Source organism: Orbicella franksi, chromosome 3 (genome assembly GCF_964199315.1).
Source record: "Orbicella franksi chromosome 3, jaOrbFran1.1, whole genome shotgun sequence".
In the NCBI taxonomy this organism is placed as follows: domain Eukaryota; kingdom Metazoa; phylum Cnidaria; class Anthozoa; order Scleractinia; family Merulinidae; genus Orbicella; species Orbicella franksi.
In genome coordinates this window covers 31,182,039-31,210,012 of record NC_138147.1, presented here as the reverse complement: position 1 = coordinate 31,210,012, position 27,974 = coordinate 31,182,039, and the positions used below count along the sequence as shown (strand labels likewise).

At 41.2% G+C, this 27,974-nt stretch overlaps 2 protein-coding genes across 5 annotated transcripts in view; both read right to left on the bottom strand.

Moving 5' to 3' along the window:
• LOC145481960 (uncharacterized) overlaps positions 1–8,598 on the bottom strand; it is a 40,898-nt gene extending 32,300 nt beyond the window's left edge. For all 4 annotated transcript variants that reach the window (XM_081460539.1, XM_081460540.1, XM_081460541.1 and 1 more), the window contains exons 1-7: positions 8,271–8,598; positions 3,522–3,591; positions 3,201–3,276; positions 2,678–2,783; positions 2,309–2,401; positions 1,394–1,525; positions 845–973 (exon numbers count right to left, since the gene is read on the bottom strand). In XM_081460539.1, coding sequence (XP_081316665.1) covers positions 845–973; positions 1,394–1,525; positions 2,309–2,401; positions 2,678–2,783; positions 3,201–3,276; positions 3,522–3,591; positions 8,271–8,598 — 934 coding nt within the window. The remainder of the gene's footprint in view (positions 1–844; positions 974–1,393; positions 1,526–2,308; positions 2,402–2,677; positions 2,784–3,200; positions 3,277–3,521; positions 3,592–8,270) is intronic.
• Positions 8,599–11,269: 2,671 nt separating this feature from the next.
• On the bottom strand, positions 11,270–27,844 carry LOC145481957 (uncharacterized). Its single transcript, XM_081460534.1, has 2 exons — positions 27,760–27,844; positions 11,270–16,655 (listed from the first exon to the last, which is right to left on the bottom strand). Exon 2 carries the CDS (start codon positions 16,618–16,620, stop codon positions 12,421–12,423), a length of 4,200 nt encoding a protein of 1,399 aa, XP_081316660.1. The 5' UTR covers positions 16,621–16,655; positions 27,760–27,844; the 3' UTR covers positions 11,270–12,420.
• Between the last annotated feature and the right edge of the window lie 130 nt (positions 27,845–27,974).

Sequence of the window (27,974 nt, the reverse complement as noted above, 5' to 3'; positions counted from 1 at the left end):
CTGTACCATCTTATACGCCCCTTATACTTGGTTAACATTTCTATGACCGGTGCGCATTCGGGTATTCAATGGAACATTTATGTAAAACCTCTCGATATACCCCCTCCCCTTGCCTCTGCACCCTCCGCCCCGTTCACAGGGCTAACTTGGGCTTTCGGAGACCGAAGTAAAACTTTAAGCTTTATTTCTCAAAACCACCAAATAGACGGGTCACCAATATTTCATACACGATATCTCCATTGGGTTGCAACCGAATGTTGTCAAATTTTCAATATTGGTGAAGGACACAATTGTCTAGGTCGTAAATCTCTAAAATCTGCAATTTATGAAGTGCTTTCCCTATTATTCAGTCGATACAGTTAATATTAATTTTTATTAGTAAACTTTCTCCCATTTTCACAAGAAAAAAATCCTCAAAACACTGTTTTCTAAGGTTTGTCCTGCAGACAACTTCTTTATGGACAGGATGAACTTAATTCGCTTCTCGAACCATTCATTTGTACGTTATCGTGTTTATAATCAAGGCCAACTTTTAACACTTAGGAGCCAGTTATTCATTAACTATTGTGGCATGTGACCTGGAAAAGCTCATGTTTGAAGTCATCGTACGAAGTACTTTAACGTGGTACCAAGACTACCCCTCAAAGTTTTTTTTTTTAAAGCTTTTTGAAACCAAAAGACCACTTAAAGTCTTAGTTAAATCTAGATGTTGCCATTTCTGAGTTAGGCCTTGTTAACGATTGAATTGCGATTTGCTTGAGATTTTCTAACCACAAATACCGCCGCGAAGGTTTAACTATGTTCAGAATGTGCACGAGTTGAAAACGTGTCACGTGTCACTAACCTTCCTCGCACAGCTCGCCTACGAATCCTGGCTGACAGGTGCATGTACCAGTCACGTTATCGCACCGCGCGTCATTCTTACACAAGCATTTGCTCCCACAATCTTTTCCAAAAGTGCCTTCAGGACAGTCTGGTCAAATGGACAAAAGAGAGCAAAGTTTTACTTTAACGCTTTCTGCCTTTATGGGAACCGCACAAATGGCGAATGATTATAGCCTGTACACGGAGACGTATTTGTGGCTGTCGCTTGTTTATCCCGAAAATAACTTTTGGCGGAGACAAGCGACAGCGAGAAGTACATCTGCGTTCGCAGGATAAAATGGGTCTTCTGTTTTTTGCTATGTTGCCAAAGTGATGTCATATGCTCACTCAGATCTAAGTTTCAATAGTGATTTCCTTGAAAAATGTAGATTCTGTAGCATTGACCAATTTTTCATCACGGGTGCAGAGATATGATTGCCTTCTATAAACATTGAGACCTACATAAGTCTTTTATGCCAGTGCACAGCAGTTACAGGTTCGAAGCTTCATTGATCTTGTTTTTACTTACGATCATCACATAAAATTCCAGTCCAGCCAGGAGGGCAAACACAATGCCCATTTCTGATGTCACACCGAGCGCCATTTTGACAATCGTCACATGTCAAACGACAGCCGGGGCCTATATACCCTGGGGGACAGGCTGAAACGGCAAAGGAAGTAGAGTGTCAATTCTTAATGCACCACTTCTTCCAAGAAATCTCACATCTCAAATACCATCCAAGTTAGGCGGCGCAACTAGAATGAATCAATAACTTTGTTTAAAAGTCAAAGGGGTATTATTAGCTTTCGCAAAAACTTAAGGTCATTCCACTGAAATAGAACCTGCACTGAGAGTTTTGTGAAACTTTGCCTATGGATTGTTTATATTGTAGGAACTTGAATTTTGAAATAAAAATGAGGGGTCCCCATGTTCATTTAGGAGCAACAGCACCTTGTTATATCCACATAAATTCTTATAATAGCACCATAATTGTAGTTACGATTGCTTGCTAAATTCACGTTTCCGACGATTGCTTTTTGTTCTACACTGAGAATTGGTCCATATTTATTTTACACAGAGAAATTTATTACTCAATTCAAAACAACAGAAGAAAATGATAGGTCACCATACTAGTTTGCGAGAAAATGACGATTTACCTCTGTGGCGAGGTTCAGCTGTAAAGAAAAAGCCGCCATTTTTTAATGCGCGCGCGCTAATCACGCGTGAAATTATGCGCAGTAGGGAGGCGCGATGCAATACTGGGGAATGACCTTAATAGCGGGCACTGAACATAAGTAATGCCTAGTTAACATTACCTCGAACACCTAGTGCACAGGTTTGCAGTAAAGTATAGAAAGATGTGTTCCTCGTGGGATGAAGGGAAGACAATACATGTTGCAGCACTGTGGGTTAGCATAGAATGCCATAAACTTGTTCTTTTACCTTGGAGTCCTTGTAACTCTTTTGGCTGCGTAACGCTTGAGTCTTCGAACGCATATGACCGCGCTGTTGGACGTTCAGTGAAAATGAACAAAACTGTGAAAGGAGAAATAATATTCACAGAACATTACTAGTGTTATAACACTTGACTTTGTTCGGTTTTTGTTTCTCTGTCCATCCGTCTGTCAGTCCGTGCATCAGTCCGTCTGTCCGTCCGTCCGTCCGTCAGTCATTCAGCCCATCCGTCCGTCAGTCAGTTTGGCTGCTCGCATGTCTGTCTGTCGGTCTGTCAGTCAGTCAGTCTTTCTGTCTAAATTTGCCCGCTTAATAAGTACAGGCCATTTTGTATGTACAATAGCTTTCATATCTCACCTTTGCACGATCGTTGATCTGAATCCAAAACATACCCTGCTCTACGGCAAAAGCAACTAAAAGAACCCAGAGTATTCTGACAGCCCTGACTACAACCAGAAATTCCCTGAAATGCAAGAAGACTGATTTGCATTTGCTAACAAGAAAAACAAAAAAGAAAAATAACGCATGCTTGCTATTGTGTTTAGCTAGAAACGAATAACTTGATTTATAGTGCAGTCCCTAAATTCCGCCTTCCCCACGCGCTATATAGAAGTTGAACGCAGGCCCCGAATAGGACGATGGGCTACGTAATCTATTGAGTACTTTTGGAAAGAGATTGAACCCCTGATGGAAAGGAAAAGCGTTCACCAACCGGGTGTATAATTCAGCATCAGTAGATAGTTCAAGACATTTTCCAATTTAGGATGTCTTTTTTGAATGGCACAATCTCGTCACATAATACAATGGAACATACAAGTCTAATTTCATAACGGTGAAAAGAGAGATATACGGGGCCGGATACTCAAAAGCTTTGACTTACCAGCTTACACTCGTCCGAATCCAAGCATCGCCTTGGGTTTCCAGGTGCGACCACGTAACCACTTCCACACTCGCACCTATAAAAATAAAATATTTGAACCTTGAGTAATTCTTACATCGAGTCACGGTTTATGTACAGAGTAGAAACAGGAAAAACATGCAAAACCGCCGCAATTTAGGACAGAAAATAACATTTCACTGTGAATAACAGTATGAGTTAATATAACAAGTTCTCCATACACCACGATCGAGTATAACAAGTTTGCATGATTTTCAACTGAAAATCGCTCAAATAGGACAGCTTTACACAACTTTACTATACCTGTAGGATCCGTATGTGTTAACACAGTTTTGTTGACACATTCCGTTGCGCACAGAACATTCGTCGAAATCTATAAGATAAATATAGATAAAAGATAAATGGTCAAATAAAATTGTGGTCAAAAGGTAGGTTATTGTCTAAGTCCAGCTAAACGCATGCCACCTTTCGAGGCATCATGTTTCAACATTATTTCGTGCAACTTGTTGTAAACGTATGGTCACTCTGTTGAATTATATTGGATCAGTGTGTAGCAGGTAACGATTTTACAACGTGCTTTGTTAAAATCCCGAGGGGTACTCCCCTATATGGGCTATATAAGTATGTGCAGCCCCAAAGGGTAGGGATTTTAAGCCGTTTTGGTCATAACTAGGGTGTCGATTTTGGCCATTTTGGTTTTAAATAGGGTATGGTTTTAGCACTTTAGTCTCGAATTGGGTATGTTTCTTGGAAGAAGCTACTTTTTCATCATTATCAATAACCGTCGACAAAAGCTCTTCATAACTTATGTTTAAGGCAACTGTGCCAGCCGCAACGGTCATGAATAGGGTATTGAATATTTGGTCAGGTCATAAATAGGGTACCAAAAATCGCAGATTTTGGTCATAAATAGGGTAAGGGTTTTGGGAAGTGGGTCCCAAATCCCCACCCAACTTTTCTGGGAGTACCCCCCGGGGTTAAAATTGTGTGTGTTTGGTCGGGCTCTCACGAAACGAAGATCAGCTGCTTTGTCCTTCCTACTAAAAGGGACACGTGAAGGGTTCTTATATGAAGGCAAAATCCCCAGGAGGAGCTGACGCTGGCAAACGTCAGATTTTCAAATTCGCCGCTTTATGTTAAAGGAGCTCATTCATGGAATTTTGAGTTGCTTTGACCACGCAAAGAATAACCTTGAATTGAAGGGAAGCTGAAAACAGTAGTTCACTAAGATAGAAAAACACCACAGAGATAATAATAAACCATAAAAGGAACAAGGATGGTTAAGGACGGAGAAGATTAATACGGATTACGAAAGCTTACAAATGACGAAGCTGAAAAATTTAGGCTAAACTTTTCAAGATACGTAAACCGTGACGTAGCTCCTTTACTGGGTATTTTCAACTTAAGGTGGCTCAATAGAGTAACGATTTGTCGAGTTCCGAGCGCTAGTGTTATGTTTTAGAAGCTGTTTTTGGATTCGTTTTAACACCCAGTTCTCTCAAACTTATAGCATGTAATAAGCAATGAAGTGCGTTTTTTACCGTTTTTATGGCTTTATTTGTGATTTTATTGCATACCCTTGGATGAAATCTTCCAATTTTTTTTTACAGTACATTAAATCCGGCGGGATACAAATTTTAAACACGAAAAAAGTAGGGTTTGGAAAAGCAATTTTTAAGATTTTGTCACGTTTATGTCTTTTACCGCTGCGGAAAAACCAGTCAGATAGATTTCCCTGAAAAAACGAGCTTCAACTAAAGTGAAGTATATATTACCCGTCGGCCAAAGTTTACGGAATTTCACTGAAGGAAAAGCGAGAATATTCACAGTCAGTTTTGCTTTTTGTGCTCATGTTGACGTCATAAAATATCGAAAAACATTGACGTTTTCCTTTGAGCGTGCGCAGATTACCTTAGCTCTTGTGCTAAGCGCGCGTGCGATCGTAAAACTATAGGGAGCCACCTTAAACAGACAGGATTTCACGCGCGTGAGAAATTACCCGTCAACATTTTCAATGATAAGAACTAACAATACTAACACAACTACTTCCCAAATATTACACACGAGCCGGAAAGTCTTTTTCAGAAGCAAACAAACTAATCAAACTAAAGGAGATTAAAACAACGACAAAAAAAAACTTCAACAGTAGAGAATTGAGATTGGGTCCGACATGACACTTTGCTTTCGCTTACAAGCCGGTAACACCTCATCTGGTACCTAAAAATTTTAAAATCGTTGAAATGAACATCATAACCAAACAGGCCAGTAATCATTTTAGTTCAGTAACCAAATTTCGAAATGTAAGGTAGAGTATACCAGCCCAAATATCTCGTAGAAAACTGGATTCTGCTGAAATGATGCACAAGAGAGTCAAGTACAAGGGCGTGTCTACTCTAAAACCAAAAACACTGCGTTTTGTACCTACAAAACATTTTTCTTAGTCATCGTATTTGCGTAAAAATTCCAAAAACAATTTAGACATAAACGTCAGTGCCGTAATGTTCTTGCAAGCAACTTGAACCATGAAGCTGACAAAGTAAAAAGCGTATGCACTCAAGTGTCCAACAGCCATGCAAATTTATTGGAACAAAAGAAAGTGTTAACATAAGAAAAGAGTTGAACTCCGACAGGATTGGTTTGGTACACCAACATGGCCGCCGTTTCATTGTACGTTTTGGAACACCAATATGGCTGCCGTGACGTCATGTGCATACGCTCCATATACGTGTATATATTTGAGCAAAAGATCAAAAAGGTTCCTGCCTGTTCGGCTAATGTCTCCAAAGGACACCTTTACATCTTCCGCCTTTATTTTTGCGGTTTTCTTAGGTGTAGAGAATTTAAGAAGTGTTAAGTATGCGCTCCTTTTGTGCAATACACCGATCTATAAAAGCAGGAAGTTGTGGTGGGCTGTGTCAGTTTTGTAAATGAATGGACAAAGGTTCTTACATGAGAAAGCGGCGAGACTGCAACGACAAACCACCAAATGGTTTTGAGACAGCCAAGAACTCCATGGATTTCAAGAAAGGCATTCAAGCGGTTTGAAACTGATAATAGTAAGACTGATTGATAATAGTATAATAAGGGAGACTAGAGAAGCAGTGATACAAAGATTATTCAAGTTACTATACTAGCCTAAGTAACCAAGTTATTATTAAAACAGTTCTGTGAGGTTTAAAGATCAAGATGTCACGAGTTGCCGCTTGGGTTAAAAATCCTTACAATAATCCTTAAAAGCTGTAAGAGCTTCATTTATTTCCTGCTTATTACACTTTGTTCTAGTCTTGGGAGTTTAAGAAAGGGCCATAATTAAAGAATCAAGGGACCAACGGGAAGTAAAGTTCGTATATTTCGACTGCGCCACGAACGATTCGGCAGGAAAACTTCCGTTATGGAGATCAGTAACTTGTTTAGCTTGCGGCCGGTTCTTGATAGAAAGCAAACTGTCGCAGTGGGCTATAATTGCGGGAAAAAATCGTGCACCTTGCAAGACTTTGGGATGAGCGGGGTAAAGAGCCTATCCTCAGGCTGTCTTGCTTTGTGCACTCCATTTCATTGGTCGCATAGTGAGCTCGCAGAAACACAGGGACTGCTTTTTAGTCCACTTGCTCAAACTTTTCCAGAAGTGAAGCATTTCTGGTTCTAGACGCATTGTACTTCAGCAGGGTTCCTGATTTCAGTGATTCAGTAGCTGACACTTTCAGCTAGTTACACTTACTCAGTGACACCCGGGTACCTGGTGCTCCTAAGAATACTCTCTTGTTGCATGGAAAACCTTAATAACTGATGAGGTCATGGAAACTTCATCCAACAAATCTTTAGCGCGCTCAAATTGCTTAAAAACCGCCAAGCTACGCAGGCTAAGAGATTATGATCTTGATGCGACCTGATCGGCGCCGGGGTCGGGGTGGGGGGGGGGGGGGGAGTGTGGGTGGTATGGGAAAATCATTAGACATGATGCGTATACGAAGTGCAAGCATGTAAACAGCAGACGTGATGCCTCCAGGCCACACAAACGTTTTCACCCCGGCGTCGCCAAGAGCCGTCACGGTGAATTTGTTGACGGCAGTTTTATAGAAACAAGTTCAAGTTTTCACGTACACTAAAATACTGATTGTTTTGGTTCACCTTTGGCGCGGAGATCGTTTAATCATCCTACGCACACATTACTAATATAACAAAAGCCAAACAAATCTCTTTCACGAAGGGCCAGAGGTCTTACCTTGTTTCTTAAAATAATTCTCAGCCAGATTATAGCTCGAGATAAGGCAACTTGAAGAAAGATCAATTGACAGAGAACGAGATCTGTCAGCTTAGCCCAGAGAGACCCTGGAGTATATGCTACTAACATCGCCTACAGGCTTAAAATATTGTAAAATTAACCAGTTGGTGAAAAAAGCCTTGTTCAAGAGCTTCCTGCGACTGAGGCATCCCTCCCAAGGCAAGAGAAGATCCCAGTTATTGAGAAAGGAATTTCGCACGGCAGAGTGGTGTAACCCTCAGCTTTTAACTTATTTACAGCTTGTCAAGTCTTGTTATCTGCATTAATAGACAATATACGATAGATCATAAAATTATTCATGATTTATTGTGACGGGAAGAAACTATCTCATTTCTGCGGTTAACCAAAATGCCAGAGCTACAGTTTCATATAATTGATTTAAAAATTATGAAAGCAGATCTTTACTGTAACAGAAAAGCGCAAAAATTCGTCGTTACGAATTCGTCTCCTCTTTGTAAGACAGTTGACCTTACGAAGCCGTAAAAATATGCCCGCGAAAATATTTTGGTCAGCAATATCTTCCTGTGTTGGATTTGGGGTTGGATTGCGAGACACGTGGACAAATTCATGAAAGAATTTGAACTTTTCCCGGTTTTCGTGGGTAGAGTTTATTACACCAAGTCTACTAAGGGGAGAATTCTTAATGCACGCGTCTCTGACCGAGAGTAGCCATGTCTGAACCTTTATCTCGTGCAATAACCCAAGACCGGCTGTGTTTTCCCTCAAAAGCACATATAAAGGTTTGAATGTTTATATTCATCATAGCTTACCTCTGCACTGACAGCGGTTAACAAGCCTGAAACCTCTTCCACAAACACACCGAATTCCTGCTACCGTCTTAATACAACCTTGTTCGCAACAAGACCCGTCACATTCTGCACACTCTACCGAAACGCAAAGAACCAAGACTAGCCAAGCAATCCACTTGCCGAGAGAACTCATTTTCTCGCTGTTCTTGCGCCAGAATTTTCGATTGTGCGACTTCCGACCTGATGTGACCCTGTGAGTGTTTAGTAGCTGTCTTCTCGAGACACGCAAGCCGGAAATCTCAAATAGAAACACCAAATGGCCGCATAGCTGTGAAACTGAAACCCTCATCCTCTAAGTAAATAGCAATGCAGTTGTCAGTTGCTTGTATGGAAACATAAACACCACAACGCCCTTTTCAAGTGTGCCGATTTTGTCACACACTACTTATCTCGTGTAGAATAGACTTATCCTCGAAACATTGGCAACTTTTCAGAATTAAGCGCGCGGGCGTCAAATCTCATAGATATTCCGCTTACTAACGTGTTAATTGATTGATTATGAGTGATTGCAATCATTGAAGTTGCCACACACCACACGTTTCCAATCGCAATAACTGATCTGCAGTTTGCGCAATGTATCAGACACGGACAATAGTTTCATCAGATTTCCATAAGATCACTGGAAGATGGTTGAAACAGAGCTCCAAGGGCTCAGTTGACGCCCAACTGTTGTTGTTTTTGGGTTTTCACTAAAATGGGATACACCCTGACGGAATAAACGAGTAGATGTTACAAACATTCTTTCAGGGAACGAAAGCTTGCAGTCAGTCATGTGTTTTTCCACGGCCATAACTTTTGCTTCGGCTTCCCGTCTGTCTACCCACCAGAGGCCGGGTTGTTCGACAGGCGGTTAACTCTAATCCAGGATTAAACGTTAGCCGAAGTATTAATTTTTCTTGCATAAAATTGTTTTGACTGCTTATGAGTTGTGTAGTATGAGATTATTCTCCTAAAAACCGAAGGACAAAAAAACTGAAAGGAAAATTCTCGCTAAACCTGGGTTATAGTTTAATCGGACTTTGAAAAACGCGGCCCAGGTCTAGATGGTACAATAACTCGACTGGCACACTACCAAGACAGCTTGATTAGTCGACAAAAACTGTGGCAGCTCTTCTTTATTTCTAAATTAAGGGGACAGGGACAGACACAGAGCTCTTTATATGTTGTTAGTGTGGTTGTCTTCTAGCCCTTTTCCTAAAACCAAAGATAGAATTGCTGTCTGGAAATCATATCGATAAGAAGATTGTAATCGCTATTCGCACTGTACTCACTACTTAAAGTTTTTTTTACGATAACTGCAGAAATTCTCGCGCGATCATTGGCTAATGTTGATTGTCAATAAGCGGACAGACACATGAATTTATAATTTATGCGATGCGTCACCGAGCGAGAGTGGACAATTTGACAATTTGTATCTTTAAAAACAAATTGATGTCAGTTTTTCATGCGTCTATCCTGTTACTGACGATGAATTTCGTCATAACATTGTTAAAGTAGTCTGCAGATCCATTCGGCTATCGCCTTGTGGATCCACAGCTACGTTGACAATGTTATGAGAAAATTCATGATCAATAACAGAACAGACACATGAAAAACTGACGTCAATCTGTTAAATGGATATAGCATACGAGTGTAAAAACCGCATGTCTAATTTGACATTGTCGAGTGCAGTGGCTTAGAAATACGAGTTCAGCAAAACAGCCTTCGACAGATAAACCTCAACCGACTGCATTTATAACTGTTTGCGGATCTCTACAACGATTAAATGTCACGAAGATTAACTTCCGGGACGTGGAGTCGACTACCAAGTTAGACGAGTCCACTCACTTTGGGTGAATTGGACAACACTCCTTCATGATCTAAGGGACGTTAAAAATAAGAAAGTTCGCAGTAGTTTATACACGATCAGAAGCAATATCACTACCGGGGATTAACTGATCAGTGTCATCGAACAGACCTTTCCAGTCCTCCAACTCGCGACATCTTAGTAAGGGGAACAAAATGCTTTGGGTGAGTATTGACGCAATCTTAGCTTCAAGCATCCGTGTCGAAATATTTTGTTCATCCATGTGAAAAATTTGGCTTTGGAATACAACGCGTCAAACAGTCCAAGAGTAGAAGAAAGGATATAACTGGGCCCAGCAGAAGTGAAACACGAGATCTGGGGGACATGTTTCACATAAACTAACAAAACTAACGAGATTTTGAAATTTTATATTCAAGGTACAGCCCTGAGACACCTTTTCCATTCCTTTGCTTCTTTTTTTCTCAATTGAAAATTGTTCTCATTCCGACCATCAATCTGGAGACAGCTCTAGCTAGCTGGAAGGAAAATATCTTAGCGTATGGAAGACTGCTCGTTTAACGGAGCGTAAAAATCCATTTAAATGTCAGTTACAAGACAAGTCGTGCAAAGCAAAAAGTCTTAATACGAAATTTGTTACAATTATTGTTTAATAATATAACTAAATTGGACTTGAATGTTCTACAAAAGTTTAACATGTGACACTCATTGTTTCTTTCAATATAACTGGTGTTCATTTTTAAGTCAGGTTTGAAACGATATATACCAATAATACTATAGACATTGCTATTGTATCTTTTAACAATTTGCTATGGATCTAAGATATGGTTCATATGCCGGTCGCATCACATTCGAAACATACCGAGGAAAATATGAAATATTTAACTACTTTACTCTTTTGTTTTGTTAGAGACACTTCATCGAATGTTAACATACTATCTGGAGGAACTGAAACATAACAAAGGACAAATGGTGAACAAGTTGTGGTCATTCTTTTTATACAAACAGGTTACCTTAGAAACAAGCTACATTAAACATTCTTACTTTAAGTCAGTAAGTGTTTATAACATTAAGGGTGTTTCTAAGGGGTTATACTACTGCTATGGTGACCTTATATGCCATCACGATTACCATCACTGGTTCAACATTGGGTAAGCTTAGGCCCGGTTCATACGTCGCATTTCTGCCGTGTCGAATTCAATTCAACGAATTAGATTCGACAGAAATTCGACGTCTGAATCGGCTGCCGCATTTCTGCCGCACGTTCGACTGGTCTTGTCGCATTATCCGACAGAAATGCGACACTGATTCAGACGTCGAATTTCTGCCGTGTCGAATCTAATGCATACATTTTGTTAATGTATTGAGCATGCGTAAATGTTTTCCCGCCAAAGAAAAAGAAGAAACTTGACCATTCTCGACCCAGAGCAACCCGAACATATTGCAACACATACTGCTCCGTTGTTAGCCTTCTCCTTCTCGTTACGTTGGCGGACAATTTTTAGCAAAATTAAAGTCCTTCGTCGCTCAGTATTTTCGTCCGCCATATTGAATACTCTACGTTTAAAGCATTTTCCGCTGGCCGACATACCCGACAGTATAAATTCTGAATTAAGTGCGACACAAGTGCGACGTATGAATCCACAGTCGCATTTCTGCCGCACTTAATTGAATTGAATTCGACACGGCAGAAATGCGACGTATGAACCGGGCCTTAGGCTTTAAGTGATACCAATATTGCATCATTACTTAGAAAAGAGTTTGAGAATTGACCGTCAAAGTATAGCTGATAAAAGAGTGCTGGAAACCATTGCCAGCCACCATAAGGGGGAGTAAAACGTAAGATACGCCAAGAAATATAGTTGGTAGGAAAAAACTCAAGATGGTTTCTTTCTTTTCTAACTAAAAAATCCAATATTCAATCAGTTCATCGAATCACCATTTTTTCTCTTTCTCATCTTTTCTAACAAATCTCAAAGGAGGATTTTTTTTACTTTTTTACACTAAAGCTGACATTATGTTTCTACTCTGCCATAACGACTGCAGCAATAAAATTTACAAACTTAAATAGTTTTCATATTTATCCGGGTCCTTAAGGCAAAAGTTAAACTCAGTCAAACGTTATCCCGCCTGCCGGGAAACAAATGGATTCGGACACGATCTTCAAGCCTATAGTATCCGCACCCAATGGGGCTTACTGAATGTATTTCAAGAGTCTTAATAATTTGTCAAGCCATTTAAACAAAATGTAGACAAGAACTTTACCAGACATCATCTGTAACCTTAAACTAGCAAGATCCAGTGTATTCAAAGTATTGTGCAACGTACATTACGAGTATGATGAACATGCTTCTTTCGGGACGTACTCTCCATCATCTGTTGAAGCTGAGTTAACTTATGCTGAACAGCTAATACATCAAGATGGTCAGGGTCGAGCTTTTTCAGACGAATGGTAAGTGCACGTTCATAACACTCTTTGGCCTGCTCCAGGTCACCCAGGTCGCGGTGAACATTACCAAGGTTATTGTGACACCTTGCCACATGAAGATGGTCAGGGTCGAGCTTTTTCAGACGAATGGTAAGTGCACGTTCATAACACTCTTTGGCCTGCTCCAGGTCACCCAGGTCTTGGTGAACATTACCAAGGTTATTGTGACACCTTGCCACATGAAGATGGTCAGGGTCGAGCTTTTTCAGATAAATGATAAGTGCACGTTCATAACACTCTTTGGCCTGCTCCAGGTCACCCAGGTCGTGGTGAACAGTACCAAGGTTATTGTGACACATTGCCACATGAAGATGGTCAGGGTCGAGCTTTTTCAGACGAATGGTAAGTGCACGTTCATAACACTCTTTGGCCTGCTCCAGGTCACCCAGGTCGCGGTGAACATTACCAAGGTTATTGTGACACCTTGCCACATGAAGATGGTCAGGGTCGAGCTTTTTCAGACGAATGGTAAGTGCACGTTCATAACACTCTTTGGCCTGCTCCAGGTCACCCAGGTCTTGGTGAACATTACCAAGGTTATTGTGACACCTCGCCACATGAAGATGGTCAGGGTCGAGCTTTTTCAGATAAATGATAAGTGCACGTTCATAACACTCTTTGGCCTGCTCCAGGTCACCCAGGTCGCGGTGAACAGTACCAAGGTTATTGTGACACATTGCCACATGAAGATGGTCAGGGTCGACCTTTTTCAGATGAATGATACGTGCACGTTCATAACACTCTTTGGCCTGCTCCAGGTCACCCAGGTCACGGTGAACAGTACCAAGGTTATTGTGACACATTGCCACATCAAGATGGTCAGGGTCGAGCTTTTTAAGACGAATGGTAAGTGTACGTTCATAACACTCTTTGGCCTGCTCCAGGTCACCCAGGTCGTGGTGAACAGTACCAAGATCATTGTGACACATTGCCACATGAAGATGGTCAGGGTCGAGCTTTTTCAGACGAATGATAAGTGCACGTTCATAACACTCTTTGGCCTGCTCCAGGTCACCCAGGTCGTGGTGAACAGTACCAAGGTTATTGTGACACATTGCCACATGAACATGGTCAGGGTCGAGCTTTTTCAGACGAATGATAAGTGCACGTTCATAACACTCTTTGGCCTGCTCCAGGTCACCCAGGTCGTGGTGAACAGTACCAAGATCATTGTGACACCTTGCCACATGAAGATGGTCAGGGTCGAGCTTTTTCAGACGAATGGTAAGTGCACGTTCATAACACTCTTTGGCCTGCTCCAGGTCACCCAGGTCGTGGTGAACAGTACCAAGGTTATTGTGACACATTGCCACATGAAGATGGTCAGGGTCGAGCTTTTTCAGACGAATGGTAAGTGCACGTTCATAATACTCTTTGGCCTGCTCCAGGTCACCCAGGTCGTGGTGAACAGTACCAAGGTTATTGTGACACCTTGCCACATGAAGATGGTCAGGGTCGACCTTTTTCAGACGAATGGTAAGTGCACGTTCATAACACTCTTTGGCCTTCTCCAGGTCACCCAGGTCGTGGTGAACATTACCAAGGTTATTGTGACACATTGCCACATCAAGATGGTCAGGGTCGAGCTTTTTCAGATGAATGGTAAGTGCACGTTCATAACACTCTTTGGCCTGCTCCAGGTCACCCAGGTCACGGTGAACATTACCAAGGTTATTGTGACACCTTGCCACATGAAGATGGTCAGGGTCGAGCTTTTTCAGATAAATGCTAAGGGCATGTTCATGATACTCTTTGGCTTGCTCCAGGTCACTTAGGCAATAGTGTACATCACCCAGGAAAATGCAACATTCTGCTTCATCTTTGTCGATATACACTTCACTACGCTGAACGAATTGTAATGCTTGGCTGAAGTACTTTATTGCAACGTCGAAAAAACAGTGCATTCGACAAATTTGGCCAAGTTTTGTAAAGGAAGATGGATAATGCTGAACATTTATTATGCTGCGTTGGGTTTCTTGAGAAGTGTCTCGTTTATGAAACAATTTTTCAGTATTTATAAACAAGGTTTTTAAATGAGGTATGACGGGCTTGCTGTCAACAAGAGAATCAGTGTCCTCCCAATTCACTGATAGGTTGCTTTCCACGAACTGAATGAATGATCTAACGGTTGCGTCTACAGTTTGAAGTTGTTGGATCTCCGGAAAATCGCTAGTCAAAGAGTTAATGACATCATAAACAACCTGATGCACCCGAATAAGGGCACCACTTTCGTCTTCACCATTTAATATGAGTGAACATCTTTGGATTCTCATAGCAATCATCTCTTTATCTTTAATTTCTTCATCTACGTTGAGAATATAATTGATCACAATGTCTTGACTTACAGGTTGTGGCGCACACACAGAGAGGAGACTGAACGTGTGATGTATGATTTTGTCGGAGGTCATTGCCTTTTCAACAGCCAGTGTTGTTGCTGTGGTCATGGATTCTTGGTAGCTTGGATTAGTTTCAGCATGGATGGTTTCAGTGGTACCTCGTTGCCCCTTTTTAAGCTTCTCTAGGTAGTCGTTCCAGCCAAAATGTGACGTTGTCTTGTTCTGCCGCACCTGTCTGACATAGGTGGCGGCGCTTGCCAAGGCAAGAGGCTGGTAGTCCAGTGCCTGCGCAACTTCTTTTCCCATCTCGCTGTGATCGATAAATGAAAGTTTTGCCAATAAACAACTGGCATCGGGAGGCTTCATACCTTTGCTAACTGAGATGTGTTTAATGAAAGAACTTGGCAAAGGGATGGACGCAGTGTCCTGTGTTGTGATTAACAACTGACCGTTTGCCCACTGCTCATTTCCAGACGCCGGTAAATGAACATGCACACGTGATATGCTAGTAACGTTGTCCACCACCAGTAGCCACGACGTATAAAGCTCGATTTTTGTGCTGATTAAAGTCTTCAGATTAGTGATCTTCTCACCCGTAGTCAAATCTTTGCAGTTACGGGTGTTTGTAACCACAAATTCTGGACATTTACATCGCCTGGCAAAAGACACGTACGATTCCAGAAGTGTATCTTGGCTTTCAGCATTCATTGTCATTACAAATGAAGTAGCACACGGAATTTCTTTGCCCTCTTTGAAGAACTGCTCAGCTACAAGGCCAGCCAGTTGAGATTTTCCACTTCCAGGGTTCCCTGAGATGTACAGAAAACTTAATTTGTTTTCGTTAGTGCTTTTGAGCTGTTTGAGCTGTTGAGTTATTTCAGCCACCTCAAAATGGCGACTTGCGACGTCGTGTGAAGGTTTGGGAGGGAGAATACAAAAGGAGGAAATTTCGTTGTGTAACTGATCCTCAAGGACCTGTCGTTCTTCTTCTTTTTCTTGTAGTTCCTTTCCTTTTTCTTGTAGTTCCTTTCTTTTTGCTTGAAGGTTCTTTTCCTTTTCTTGAAGTTCCTTTCCTTTTGCGTGAAGTGCCTTTCCTTTTTCTTGAAGCTTCTTCTCCTTTTCTTGAAGTTCCTGTCTCAGGTCATCAACCTTTTCCAAGACCCGTCTTAACTCCTCTGTTGGAAACCTTTTCTGATTTTGGATGTCTTGAATTTGCCAGGTAGAGAGACCGAGCCCTTGAAATGCAGCATGAACTTTACCAATGGCGATTTGAAACTCTGGATACACGAGGTGACCTTTTGGCATGTGCGCAAAGTCTTCATTTCGAAATTTTCTGAGATCATCTATATGTGATTTGACGACACGATTGAGACCGGGACCGATAGAATCGGAGTAAAGAATGCCGTAAAAAAGCATGGTACAATCCCATTCTGCTCTGTCTCCGTTAATCATGGTAGCTAGGAGTTTGGCGTTTCTTCTCTGGTTTCCGGGAGACTCCCCGTTTTTGAAGTCCAATCCATTCCCAGGCTCATCTTTCCATTCTCCTAACGTTGTCTTGTAGCGATTGTCCCATTCTTGCTTGAAAATTGATCGGAGACCCTCAGTTATTACATCAGTGACAACGTAACAGATCCTGTAGTAGTTCAATTGCTCTTCTGTAAATTCTATTGCAACAGCGGCCATTTTCTGCTTGCGTCACCTTTTGTTTGACTGCAGCCCTTTGTAAGAAATAAAACTTTGTAATTAGCCAATTAGAGCCCTGTTGAGCTCGGTTGCTAGCTGAAGGTTTCGTTTGCTTTTTTGACTTTCCTGATTTTACTTTTCCTCTTTTAAATTGAAATACATTACAGCAATTAGGATAAAAAGGTAATTTCGATGGACACTGTTTTTTTTTTGATAAGAATATAGTTCTTCTGGCTGCGAGGCTGAATATCCTTATTTTTCTGCCGATTTTAGGCTGAAAATATTCTTGTGGATATGCTTAGATTATAGGGTATGGCATTTCTGTTTTTGAATATTTTTCGAATTTGGTGTCTTGACGGTGTTAAAGTAATTTTGAAGCCAGCCTGCAGATATTAAAGCTTGATGTCACGTACATAACGTCTTGCAGAAATGTGTTAATGCTGTTTTTGTTGCTTTTTGGCTAGTTTTGCCGCTTAGAGAAAGGAAGAATTTTATTTTTATTTACAATTTTTTAACACACAAAATTTTCTTTTCAAAGTCTCAGCCTCGGGTTTATTCTTCAAATATTCTTAAACTTTCGCAAATTTCAGCCTCGATATTCTTAGAAAACATTTCCTTTTAAGGTGGCTCAAAACAGTAATATTTCCGTGAGAAGCCTGGGCGCTAACGCGCAGTTCAGCGATCACCCGAGGGGTCACTAGATTTAAAGTTTGCAAAACTCACAACAAACAAGGCGGCGCGAAGTCTATTCCGTAAAACTTTGTTTCCGATAAGGTTAGTGAGCTGTTTGTGATATCGCTTATTTACCTACGAAAACATCCATCCTTCAGGCGTTTCCAGAGGTAAAAACATTCTTTCAAACCGCTGTGCTGGAACGTAAACGAATCTTGTGATGTTGATGTTGCGATCGATCGCGCCGGCTATCAATCTAAAAAACAGCAGGAAAAGACTACTCTTCAGGTTTTCTTCGTTCTTTTACCGTGCCAGTCTCACCTTCGGGTATTTATGGTACTCTTTTTCAACCGCTTATGCTGCTAACGACAACAGCGAAAAAGAAAACACTATTCGCGGGTATTCGCGTTTATTCGCGTGGAATTGCGGGCTTTACTGAGCAGCGGACCGCCTTCACGCGTGCGTTAAGTGCGATCTTGTAAAGTCGAGATTTTAATTTACGCGTAGAACGAGCGTGAAAAATTCCATATCCACGAAGCTAATATCTCAAAAACTGATGCGGTGACCCTACTTTTTTAATGCATAAAAATATTCAACGGCAAAAGCGGAATGCATGTGCGAAATTGTGAAAAAACTGTGGAATGGAATTTCTCCAACTTGGAAATTTCCATTTTTCTTAATTTAAGAAAAATCCACACCACAGAATCTTTGATAATTTTTTGTGTTTCCTCCTCTGTGTGTAATAAAAAGATTTTTATAAAAAAATATGGGGTCACCGGCTTAGTTTTTAAGATTGATGGATATTGATGGTAAAAAGTGGGTCAAGTTTGTTGCTATGCAACAGGACTGTGCAATCTTAATTTATGACTTAATCACAATGAAAGGCACAGTGGAGAGTTACCATAAAACAATGGCACAGCAATTCAAAACAGTACAGCTCCAAGCCTGAAAAATCGCACCCAGTTCGATAAGTCTAAAAGAAAAAAAAAAGACAACTATTTTGAGACACCTTAGAAAAGAAAGAGAGAATCAAACTGCTGACATGGCGCCAAGACTTCTCTTAGAAACAGAGCCGTTCTGTCCGTTACAGACGTTTGAGTGACAAAGTCAAGTTTACGTTATGTTTATATGCAGCTTCCCGCGAATGATCAGCCCCAGTCTGAAGTGTCAGCCGTCTTTTCGTGCTTAAGGTGTCTCCATAGGGTAATCATTTATGGCGTTGCGCGCGCATGTGTTACGTTTTGAATGTTGTTTTTGCATGCGCTTTCACACCTAGTCCTCTCAAACTTATTACATATAATAAGCAATGATTAAATAGTATTTTGCTATCATCTCAGTTAAAATTTTAGGATTTAGTCTTGAATTATAAGTGCCCAAACAAATGTGTTTTTTTACTGTTTTTATGGCTTTATTTGTGATTTTCATGAATTTCCTTCGGTGAAATCTTCCAAAATTTTTACATCACATCGCTTCCAGTGGGATACGAATTTTAAACACGAAAAAAGTAGGGTTTTTAAAGGCAGTTTTTTCGTTATTTTCAAATTTGTCTTTTACCGGTGCAAAAAATCTGGTCTTATAGATTTCCCTGAAAAACGAGCTCCGACTGACATAAAATATTCACTACCAATCTGCCAAATTTAACGGAATTTCACCGAAGGAAACGCGAGAAAATTCACTGTCAGTTTTGCTTTTTGTGCTCATGTTGACGTAATAAAATATCGAAAAACACTGACGTTTTCCTTTGAGCGCTCGCACATTACTTCCTTACCGCTCGTACGATCGTAGAACTATAGGGAGCCACCTTAAGGACGTTAGCGCTAATTGTTTCTGTGCATCCTTACTGCACACGCAAGTTCACATGCCACGACATGTATCGAGTGCGCGCTTAGTAATAAAATGAACAATGATAGAGCAGATGGTCGTTGCTATATAGCTTCGCCTGGATGTAACGATCTTGGATGTTCGGTGACCCTATTTTTCTTTTAATGGATCATTTTTTCCACTGATTTTCTACGTTTAGCAAAAAAAAAATGAAGAAAATCTGAATTTTTTGCGAAATGCACCATCGAATTCCGTTCTTTTTAGCTCTCAGTTTGTCTGTGCGGCGATTTTAAAGGCCTCTTTTTAATGCAATTTTATTTACAGGACAACCACTTACACTACTTACAGTACTAATATTATATTTACATGCACATATACTTACGTAAATGCCTCTTGAAGGGTTAAGTTTTGTGAAAACGTTGGCAAAATTTAGAATTATTTACGCAACAGATCCACTTCTACAAAATATGACTAAGATCGTTGGCCTCCTTTGACCCATCTTCGATATTTTTAACAATAAACCCCTGTAGACCATGCTGAATTACGTGCGCCAATTTTTAAAAATCAGGGTAGCTTTCCACTTTCCACACGCTTGATCTCTGAAACGAAGTTGGTAACCCCTAATTTCTCTTGCATTTCTAACACAAGTAAATGATTATCTAACTATCCACTGGAAACCTTTCGCGCGAACGTCCTTAACCCCCGAGGGGCCCAAGAAGAGAAAGCTGGCCCCCTCGGGAGTTAAGCGCGAGAGGACGGCTAGTCTGTGAACAGGCTCTCTTGTCGAGGATGGGGTGAAGAGAAAGCCGGAAGAAAGAGGATAGAACCACATCGCCCCCTCGGCCACTTTACTCTCAGGCAGTTACTTCTCGGCCCTTCCAGCTGCCCGAACCCGTTCACAGGCGAGAAGACGGCTGCATGACACTTGACACTGCTAGCAGTCGAAGGGGCCAAGGCCATATTGTCAGTGAAGGTGGCTTTAAAGAATTACTTCATATGAATTGTACCCATAGCATTTCATCCATAACGTGGCGAAGCGGTTTTTTCATTGATGAAACCTGATGTAAATTACGGATATATAGCATCGATATACGGAAGAGAAATACATTTAGGTAATACGAGTTTGAGCTCGACATGCATTGGTATATTATTTCTTCTTGAACTATGCATGCATGCCGTGAGAATATTTGATTTAATCAACAAAGAGAAATTGCTCCAATTACTAAACCAGTCGGAAAAGGCGTTTCGAGTTTTTGCGTCGTGTCCAGGTGAGCAGAGTCACGTGGATACGAGGATATGGAGTGAGAGCCATCAGAAGAGCCATTGTTTGTCACAAAAGCTCCCATCGTCTCCAGATTTTACCCCAAGTAAATATTTGATAGCTGGCAAATGTATTTCTTCCCGTCAAAAAACACTGGAAAACGATGAAGCCAAAACTCCCTGAAATCGCTTTACTCATGAGTAACACGACCTAAACCTCTTCAGCAACATAGGAAAAAAAAGGTACACAAACGAAGCCAGGGACAGCATTTTTGATGTATTTCTTTTCCGTAATAAAAAATTGCAGCTGAAATTTGAAATTCGAACTGATTGAGCCATTTTTGTGTCACTTTAGTGACACAACAGTAGCTAACAGTAATGTTTCTCGATACAAATTCTAATTACGCGAACCACGTTCTGTTTTCCTTTTGTTGAAGGAAATACAACTTAACATCGTTTATTTAAGCAATAGACCACAAGTTTTTATGGTTTATAGGCTGATAAACCACTTGGGATGTTGGAGGAACACTCGAAGACTTCATAAATCACGAGCCGCAGGCACAATAAACCATAGCTGATTGACCAATCAGAGCGCGCGCATTCATTTAATTACTATATAAAATGCAAAATTGGATGGTAGCATTTCCTTTTGGATTTATTTCCACGCGGATAGCCTTTCAAAGTTGATGCATTAGTACATCGATCAAATTATCCCGCGTTAACGCCTTTAGGCTCGTTGTTAGATCATAAAAGGGGACGCCTTATATTCCTTAGATATCGAGGCTAATTAGGCGTATAAACAAGCAATGACATGACATGATGTATCAAGCTAAAGAGGCGTTACGAAATAATGCAAAACGCAACAGTAAGAGAACTCATAAGGAAAGTGTGACACCGTCAAACATTCATGAAGTTATCCTAGTTCGAAACGTTACCAGAAAGAAAGTACCGCTCATATATCATCACCAAAGGTAATAACTTAAATAAGTTAGTACTCCAGGCGTTGTCAATCGATAAACATCGATATCGGAAACCAATCGATTCAATGGATATCAATAGATATCAATTGATATCTGCAATCGATAACAATCGAACTCACAGAAAACAAAAATTATCGATCTTTATCGATCGACGAAAATCGTTATGAATCGATAACTCCTGTCTTACCGTTTAACCATACATCAAGTTTTCCGGACTATTCAAAGATGCCTTTGTTATTGTGTAAAATAATACCTGGAACAACAAAATTTCATTGACTCCGAACTAAGGATTCAAAGTCCAGGTGGAGTGGTCTCCCCTCCAGGTCTTCCGGGGTTCTAAAGCAGACTCTTGGCATGTCCCGTTCATCTTAGTCTCCTACGCAGCTGTTTTTTGGGAGCGTTGCGTTACATTTCAATACCGGATGTACAGGAACCTAAGTTCATCACCGTACAGTCGACCGCATCAAGAATATCTTTACTGGAAATTTTCCCTAAATGATTCTGTTCTTGTTATTGTGTTGATGACTATAAAAGATATGCAGGTTATGAATGTAAAATAACCCAATAAAACCATTACAGACAAATGTTGTGAGTCATTTTATCAGTGTAACTTGTAAAAGGACAAAAATAATTTCCGATAACAATCGATAACAGTCTATAAAAATCGATGAATCAATCGTTTTAGATTACTATTGGCAATCGATAACAATGGAACTCACAATATTTTTCTTCATCGATTTTCATCGATTGCTATCGGCAATCGATATCAATTGATCTTTGATTAGTATCCATTGTTATCGATTGACATCTATTATCGGTTTATCGATTCAATACACCTGGAGCACTGGACGTGTGACCAAGTAATAAAATGCTTGTGCTGCGGGTTCTCGTTTTCCTTCCAAATTTAAGCGTAAAACCAGGAAGTACAAGTTAATTATCAACTTCTTCTTAGAAAACGAAAACTGCTGTTTGAACCAATAAAGATTCCATATAAAAAACGTTACATTTCCCACGCTAACCGCGTTACGTTATGCGTTATTATTATCACACTCATAACGCAATTTGCGTCACTCACTCAGGTTTCAAAAGGTCGAGTGCATGTGGTTATTCTGGCCTTGTCAAAACGCTTAATTAGGGACAACCCCGCTCGCGTGGCTTTGTCTCTTGGCAATCGCATCAGGTTTTTCCTTGGCATATCAAGTTCAGCGTCGTCTGGCGTCGTCTCAAAGGTCATTTGCGGTCTGTCCTCGTTCTGTTTTGCAGTAGACGCTGCGCAACTGTTGGACTACGCTAACAACATTTAAGGTCCGGCAATACGGGCAACATTTTTCTTCAACTTGTCTTGCAACATTATTGCATTGCAAGTTGAAACACATTGTTGCGCGTATTACGACGTTTGTGACCAACTTGTCTCGCAGCAAAATACAGTGTTGCAAGTTGAGGCAATATGTTGCGCAAAGTAGACTCGAGTTATACTTTCTGCAACAAATTTTAGTTTTGCTGCTCGTCGTACCACTGAAGCTACAACTTGTCTCGCAACAAATTTGAATTCAACGCTTGTGATTGGCTGTCGCGAAGGGCGGCAAATAAAAAAAAACATGGCGGACGGTGAAGGCGAGCCTGAATTCGAAGTAGACCAGTAACTCTCGGAAAGTCAAAAATTTGCCCTGTACAAAGACCTCGAGAGCTATCATAGTCATTGGGACACTTCGTTTGTCCCTTCAAAACAAGCAGGAAGAAAGGCAAAACGCTTGGAAGAACTGTCGCAAAAATACAACTTTTCGCCTAGCTACCTGAAGCGACACTGAGTTTCATACTGAGAGAACTTCGCTGGCACGGAAAATTAAGACGGCCAAAAGTCGAAGTGCAACTTCGTCGAAATGCTAAATTATGTTGAAAAAGGTGTCATCTTTATTTACACACGATTAAGCGATTATACCTGTGGAATTCTGCAGACTTGCAACACTGTATTTTGCTGCGAGACAAGTTGGTCACAAACGTGGTAATACGCGCAACAATGTGTTTCAACTTGCAATGCAACAATGTTGCGAGACAAGTTGAAGGAAAATGTTGCCCGTATTACCGGACCTTTAGTCCCTAGCGTTTCAAGAATCGACCAAGAGGAACATGAGAACACAGCTGACCTCTAATCTTCTATTTTGTGATTACTACGCTTTTTATCCGTTCCCTGTTTCTAGTATTCGAAATCGTTATGTCGTCAATGCTCAGTTAACCATGTCAACATTCTCAAGCATATCAACAAGTCACTTGGAGCTGATTTCTCTTTCAACGATCATTTCTCACGCAGCGGGAGCTTCGTCGTATCATGGTTGACTTCTGTTCGTGTCACTCATCCAGTGACCGTTGATATTCTTTAGAATGTTTTTCACCATTTTGATTGGTCTAATCAGTTGCACATTTGCGTACATGCCCTTTTTCTAGTTGCCTTTTTTTCTTTTCTTTTGATTTCTAATTTAGTACCTTATACCTTAGCTGACTGTCAGTCCAACAACGCTTATCTCCAAGATGTCTCTTTCACTGCGTCAGGTGTGGTCCTTAGGGTATTTAGGACCAAAACTATTCAATTCAAACAGCGCGTGCTAGAAATTTCTTTACCTTTCATTTCTGATTCCGTCTTGTGTCCTGTCACCGCACTCAAGAATTATTTTTGCACCGTGCCTCAGCTTGCTAGCTCGCCCCTGTTTGTTGTTAATCACGGTGGGTCGCCGGAACCTATTCTCGTACACATTTAAATCGGTTTTTCAAATCATGCATTTCCTCGATAGGACTCAAGCCAGATAATTTTTCATCTCGCAGTTTTCGTCAGGGTTCTACCTGCAGGGGGACTGGCGCCGCGATACGTATTTAGTTTACTTTAAATTATCGACCAAGAAGAGACATGACATTTTGTATGCCATTTCCGCTCGTCTTTCCCATTCTGTCATTTTTTTTCCTACTCTTTTTACCATTTCCTTTCTCCTTTTTTTTTCTTTTCTCCCCCTAATGGGATTGGGTTCCTATTCGTTGCCTTGGTTTTCGTATTAAATTGTATTTTTGCCCCATACTCGTTCGTCTCTCTTGTGTCTACTAATATGGTTGTTTTGGTCCTGTCAAAACGCTAAATTAGGGACACCCTCCTCGCGTGGCTTTGTCTCTTGGCACTCGCATCAGGTTTCTCCTTGGTCATATCAAGTTTAGCGTCGTCTGAAAGGTCATACGCGTTCTATCCTCACAACTTTTATCTTCCCTACCCTCGCTGGTTTCCATTCATTGCCTTGGTTTTTTTGTGTCTACCAATTCATAATGAATTTCTATTGTTCAGACGTTCTGTTCCTTGAAACTCAGAGAAATAATCTAATACAAGTTAACCCTTCTCCGTTTCTCTGTTGCATTAGCCCTTTCTTAGGGGCCGTTTACATGGAGGAGGGTGCCTCGGGGGGGATAGGAGCACCCTATGTAGTAGGGTTTCCCTTCTCTTTTGTTTTATGCGGTTCGTTCTACATGCGAGATAGGGTGCCCCTAGGGGGTAGGGTTATCCTACCTTGAAGGTAGGGTGCCCCTAGGGGCTAGGGTTGACTTTTGTTGACATAAGCCCATGTAGTACGAAACGGTAGGGCTGGCTCGGGGGGCTAGGGCTATGTCTTGTTATGATAAGGCCACCAAGTAAAAGGCACCAAATTTCAGTAAGAATTCAACATGGCTACGAACAACATTTCTAAAAGCGAATTATTTCGCCGCTATCAGCTGCAGAAAAGCTTAGAATACGAGGAGGAAGATCAAAACGAGGAGCAGTTAGAATTCAACGACCAACTGGAAAGCGGCAAAGACGGAGATGGAGAGCAAGCGTTCGCCTGTGAAGAAGAAGAAGCCGCGAAGACTAGCACGTGTTCAAATGAAGCTTCGACCAAGAAACGTAAAAAAAAAATGCAAAAGCAGGCAGTAAGCAAGAACGTTAAGAAGTTTGCATGGACGGACGATAAAGTGGAAGATCTTCTGAAGTACATAAACGATTATAAGACAAATTGTGACTTCAAAGGAATTGATTTTGAAGCAGATCTTGCTTCTTTGTATGCTGCGGTGCGAAAATGCATGGCTCGTCATTACCCTTTAGATTTTGGTCCGGAGGAAGTCACTCTCCCAGAAAAAGAGCTCAAGAATATGAACAAGGAAGAGTACAACAAATACATTTCGGAAAGTGAGGCAGAAAAGGCGCTAATAAAGAGTGGGTGTTCCAGAATCAAGGAAAAGACCAAGGCTTTATAATTAAGGCAAGATTATCGCAATGCCGTTAACAAAAGCTCACGAAGCGGGAGTGGGCGCATTGTGAAAGAGCATTACGATTTTTTGACAGACATTTGGGGAGGATCACCAGCCACGACTGCGTTATCGTTTGAAATCGGAGCGTTTCGAAGTCGGGCCACGGCAATATCATACTGGTTAGCGATTTGAAAGCCAACCATTTGAAGACGACGTTTTTCAAGAATTAAATATGTTAAATTCAATCCACACAACTGAAAAGCAGCGGCCAAAGATGAGAGAGTGACAAGAATTGCGTTTGCCGCCGACATTTGTCTGCGATCCGCCATTTTGTCTGTTTACTAAACTTAGCGACCACCCCTTCAAATTAGCTCTTGGCTCTAGTGGGGAGGGTGCCCCTAGCTTGCATGTAGAACCGCGGTATCTTCAACCCTACTAGGTAGGGTGCCCCTATCCCCCCGAGGCACCCTCTTTCCATGTAAAGGGGCCCTTACTGCCCAGACGTATTTTAAATTTAACCTACTCACTCGGCGAGGAAAACACTGGTCAAATCGTGCAGAGGATATACAAAATGCCTAACATATAACAGGAAGCGAAGGAGCGAAAGAGGGATCAAGTGGATCCCCCATCCATGCTTAAAACTTTAAATATTCTTTTCTAAGTACTTGGGTAACCCTTCTTGCTTGGGTACCCCCCGGGGGGGTACTTTGGGAATTTCTGGGTGGGGGTGTGCCGCTGGGATCCTGGAACCCTTGGCCTATACCAGAGCTAGTTCAGCTGAATTTTGCTACCCTATACTAGAGTAAACTCCCCAAATCCCCCCATCTATCAACACTGTTGAGGCTGATTTGCGTAAATTTAAACTTGCCGATTTGATTTTTTATATTTTTGAGTCACAATTCCTGGTTTCCTTAGTCTAGATAAAATCTTCAACCAACTAGTCAGTTTTGTGAAAAATTATACCCTATTCTAGACCCAAACGCTCTGATTTATATACCCTATCCTAGAGTAAACTGCTTGAAAACCATACCCTTCACAGCGGTACATACCTATATAGCCCATATACGGCAGTGCCCCCCCCCCCGGGGGTACCCCTAGCAATAGGGTTACGAAACAGGGCCTGATATGTAACTGATGAGATTCGATAGGGCAGAAATTCGACGTTTGAATCGGTGTCGTCTTTCAGTAGAACGCGCGGCAGATATGCGGCAGCCGATTCAGACGAAATCCGTTTCACTGAATTCAGTCGACACGGCAGAAATGGGACGGTATGAACCGAGCTTGAGAAATTAGAATCTCAGGGTTTCCTCGGCGGTGTTAATCGTTTGTAAACATAAGAAAGATAATAAGATGTTGTGTATCATGACCTCTATCAGCTATCATAGAACAAAGCGAGTTTTGTGTGAAGGTACGCGTAACAGTAGTTGAACTGAAGTCAAAATTTCGAATTTTAAAACACTCAATGTTTGGTTTACGTTTCTCTCCTTTGTACCCTGCGAGACAGAGATTCTCTCCTATTTCTGCTAGGGGAGAAACTCTGCCCGTAACCGCTTGATATAATGCATCTCACAGAGCGATGTCTGTCTCTAATGCGAAAGGCAACTGGAGTGAAAAGGCTTCCTCTACTGCATGACAAATTTAAAACTTCCCGGAAGTTCCTTACTTCTTCACATTCTCATTTACTACATTCTGGCCCCAAAGGTTTTAGAAATGTTGTGTCTATCGACTCCGCAGATAACTCGTCTAACTCAAAAGGAATCCGGCGAACATTAAAGCGGCAAGAGAACGCTCACTGCGATTCTAGTATGACTACTTCGTTAATCGATTTTCCTTGCGTTCAAAACGAGCAACAACAACAAAAAACAGGATCAAAAACCCTCCGAGAACACTGGATTTGATTTCCGAGTCACATGCCTTCATCCAGTCTTGTCTCCCTCTTTTTCCGCCATAAGTGAACGACACTTTGGATTCAAATAGTCATGATAACCGTGTGCGTATAGGCGCACTATTTACTGACCATCTACCAAAGAAATAAATTATTCGTGCACACGTCTAGGTCAGAAAGAGTTTGACTGTGAGCTGCATACAAATTCCGTTTAGTTTATCTGACGTTCATGCAACAGAGAACAGTAATGTACGCCATACTCACTGTTTGGAAAGATTCAGGAGCAATTCAGCAAAGTAACAACGCCACAGAGATCCGTCTGCAATCAACAAGGAAATCAGCAACTCGAAAGTGAAAGCTTAACTCCCCTACACAGCTCGTGTTAATCACATGACGATGAGTCTATTTTTAAATCATTATTGATTAAACCCCAGATGCTTGCGTGACTTAGTTTGCGCGATGTCATAAAGTGAAAACAT

Excerpts from the sequence above, each read along its gene's own strand:
- LOC145481957 (XM_081460534.1), bottom strand. The coding sequence starts at position 16,620 with ATGGCCGCTGTTGCAATAGAATTTACAGAAGAGCAATTGAACTACTAC.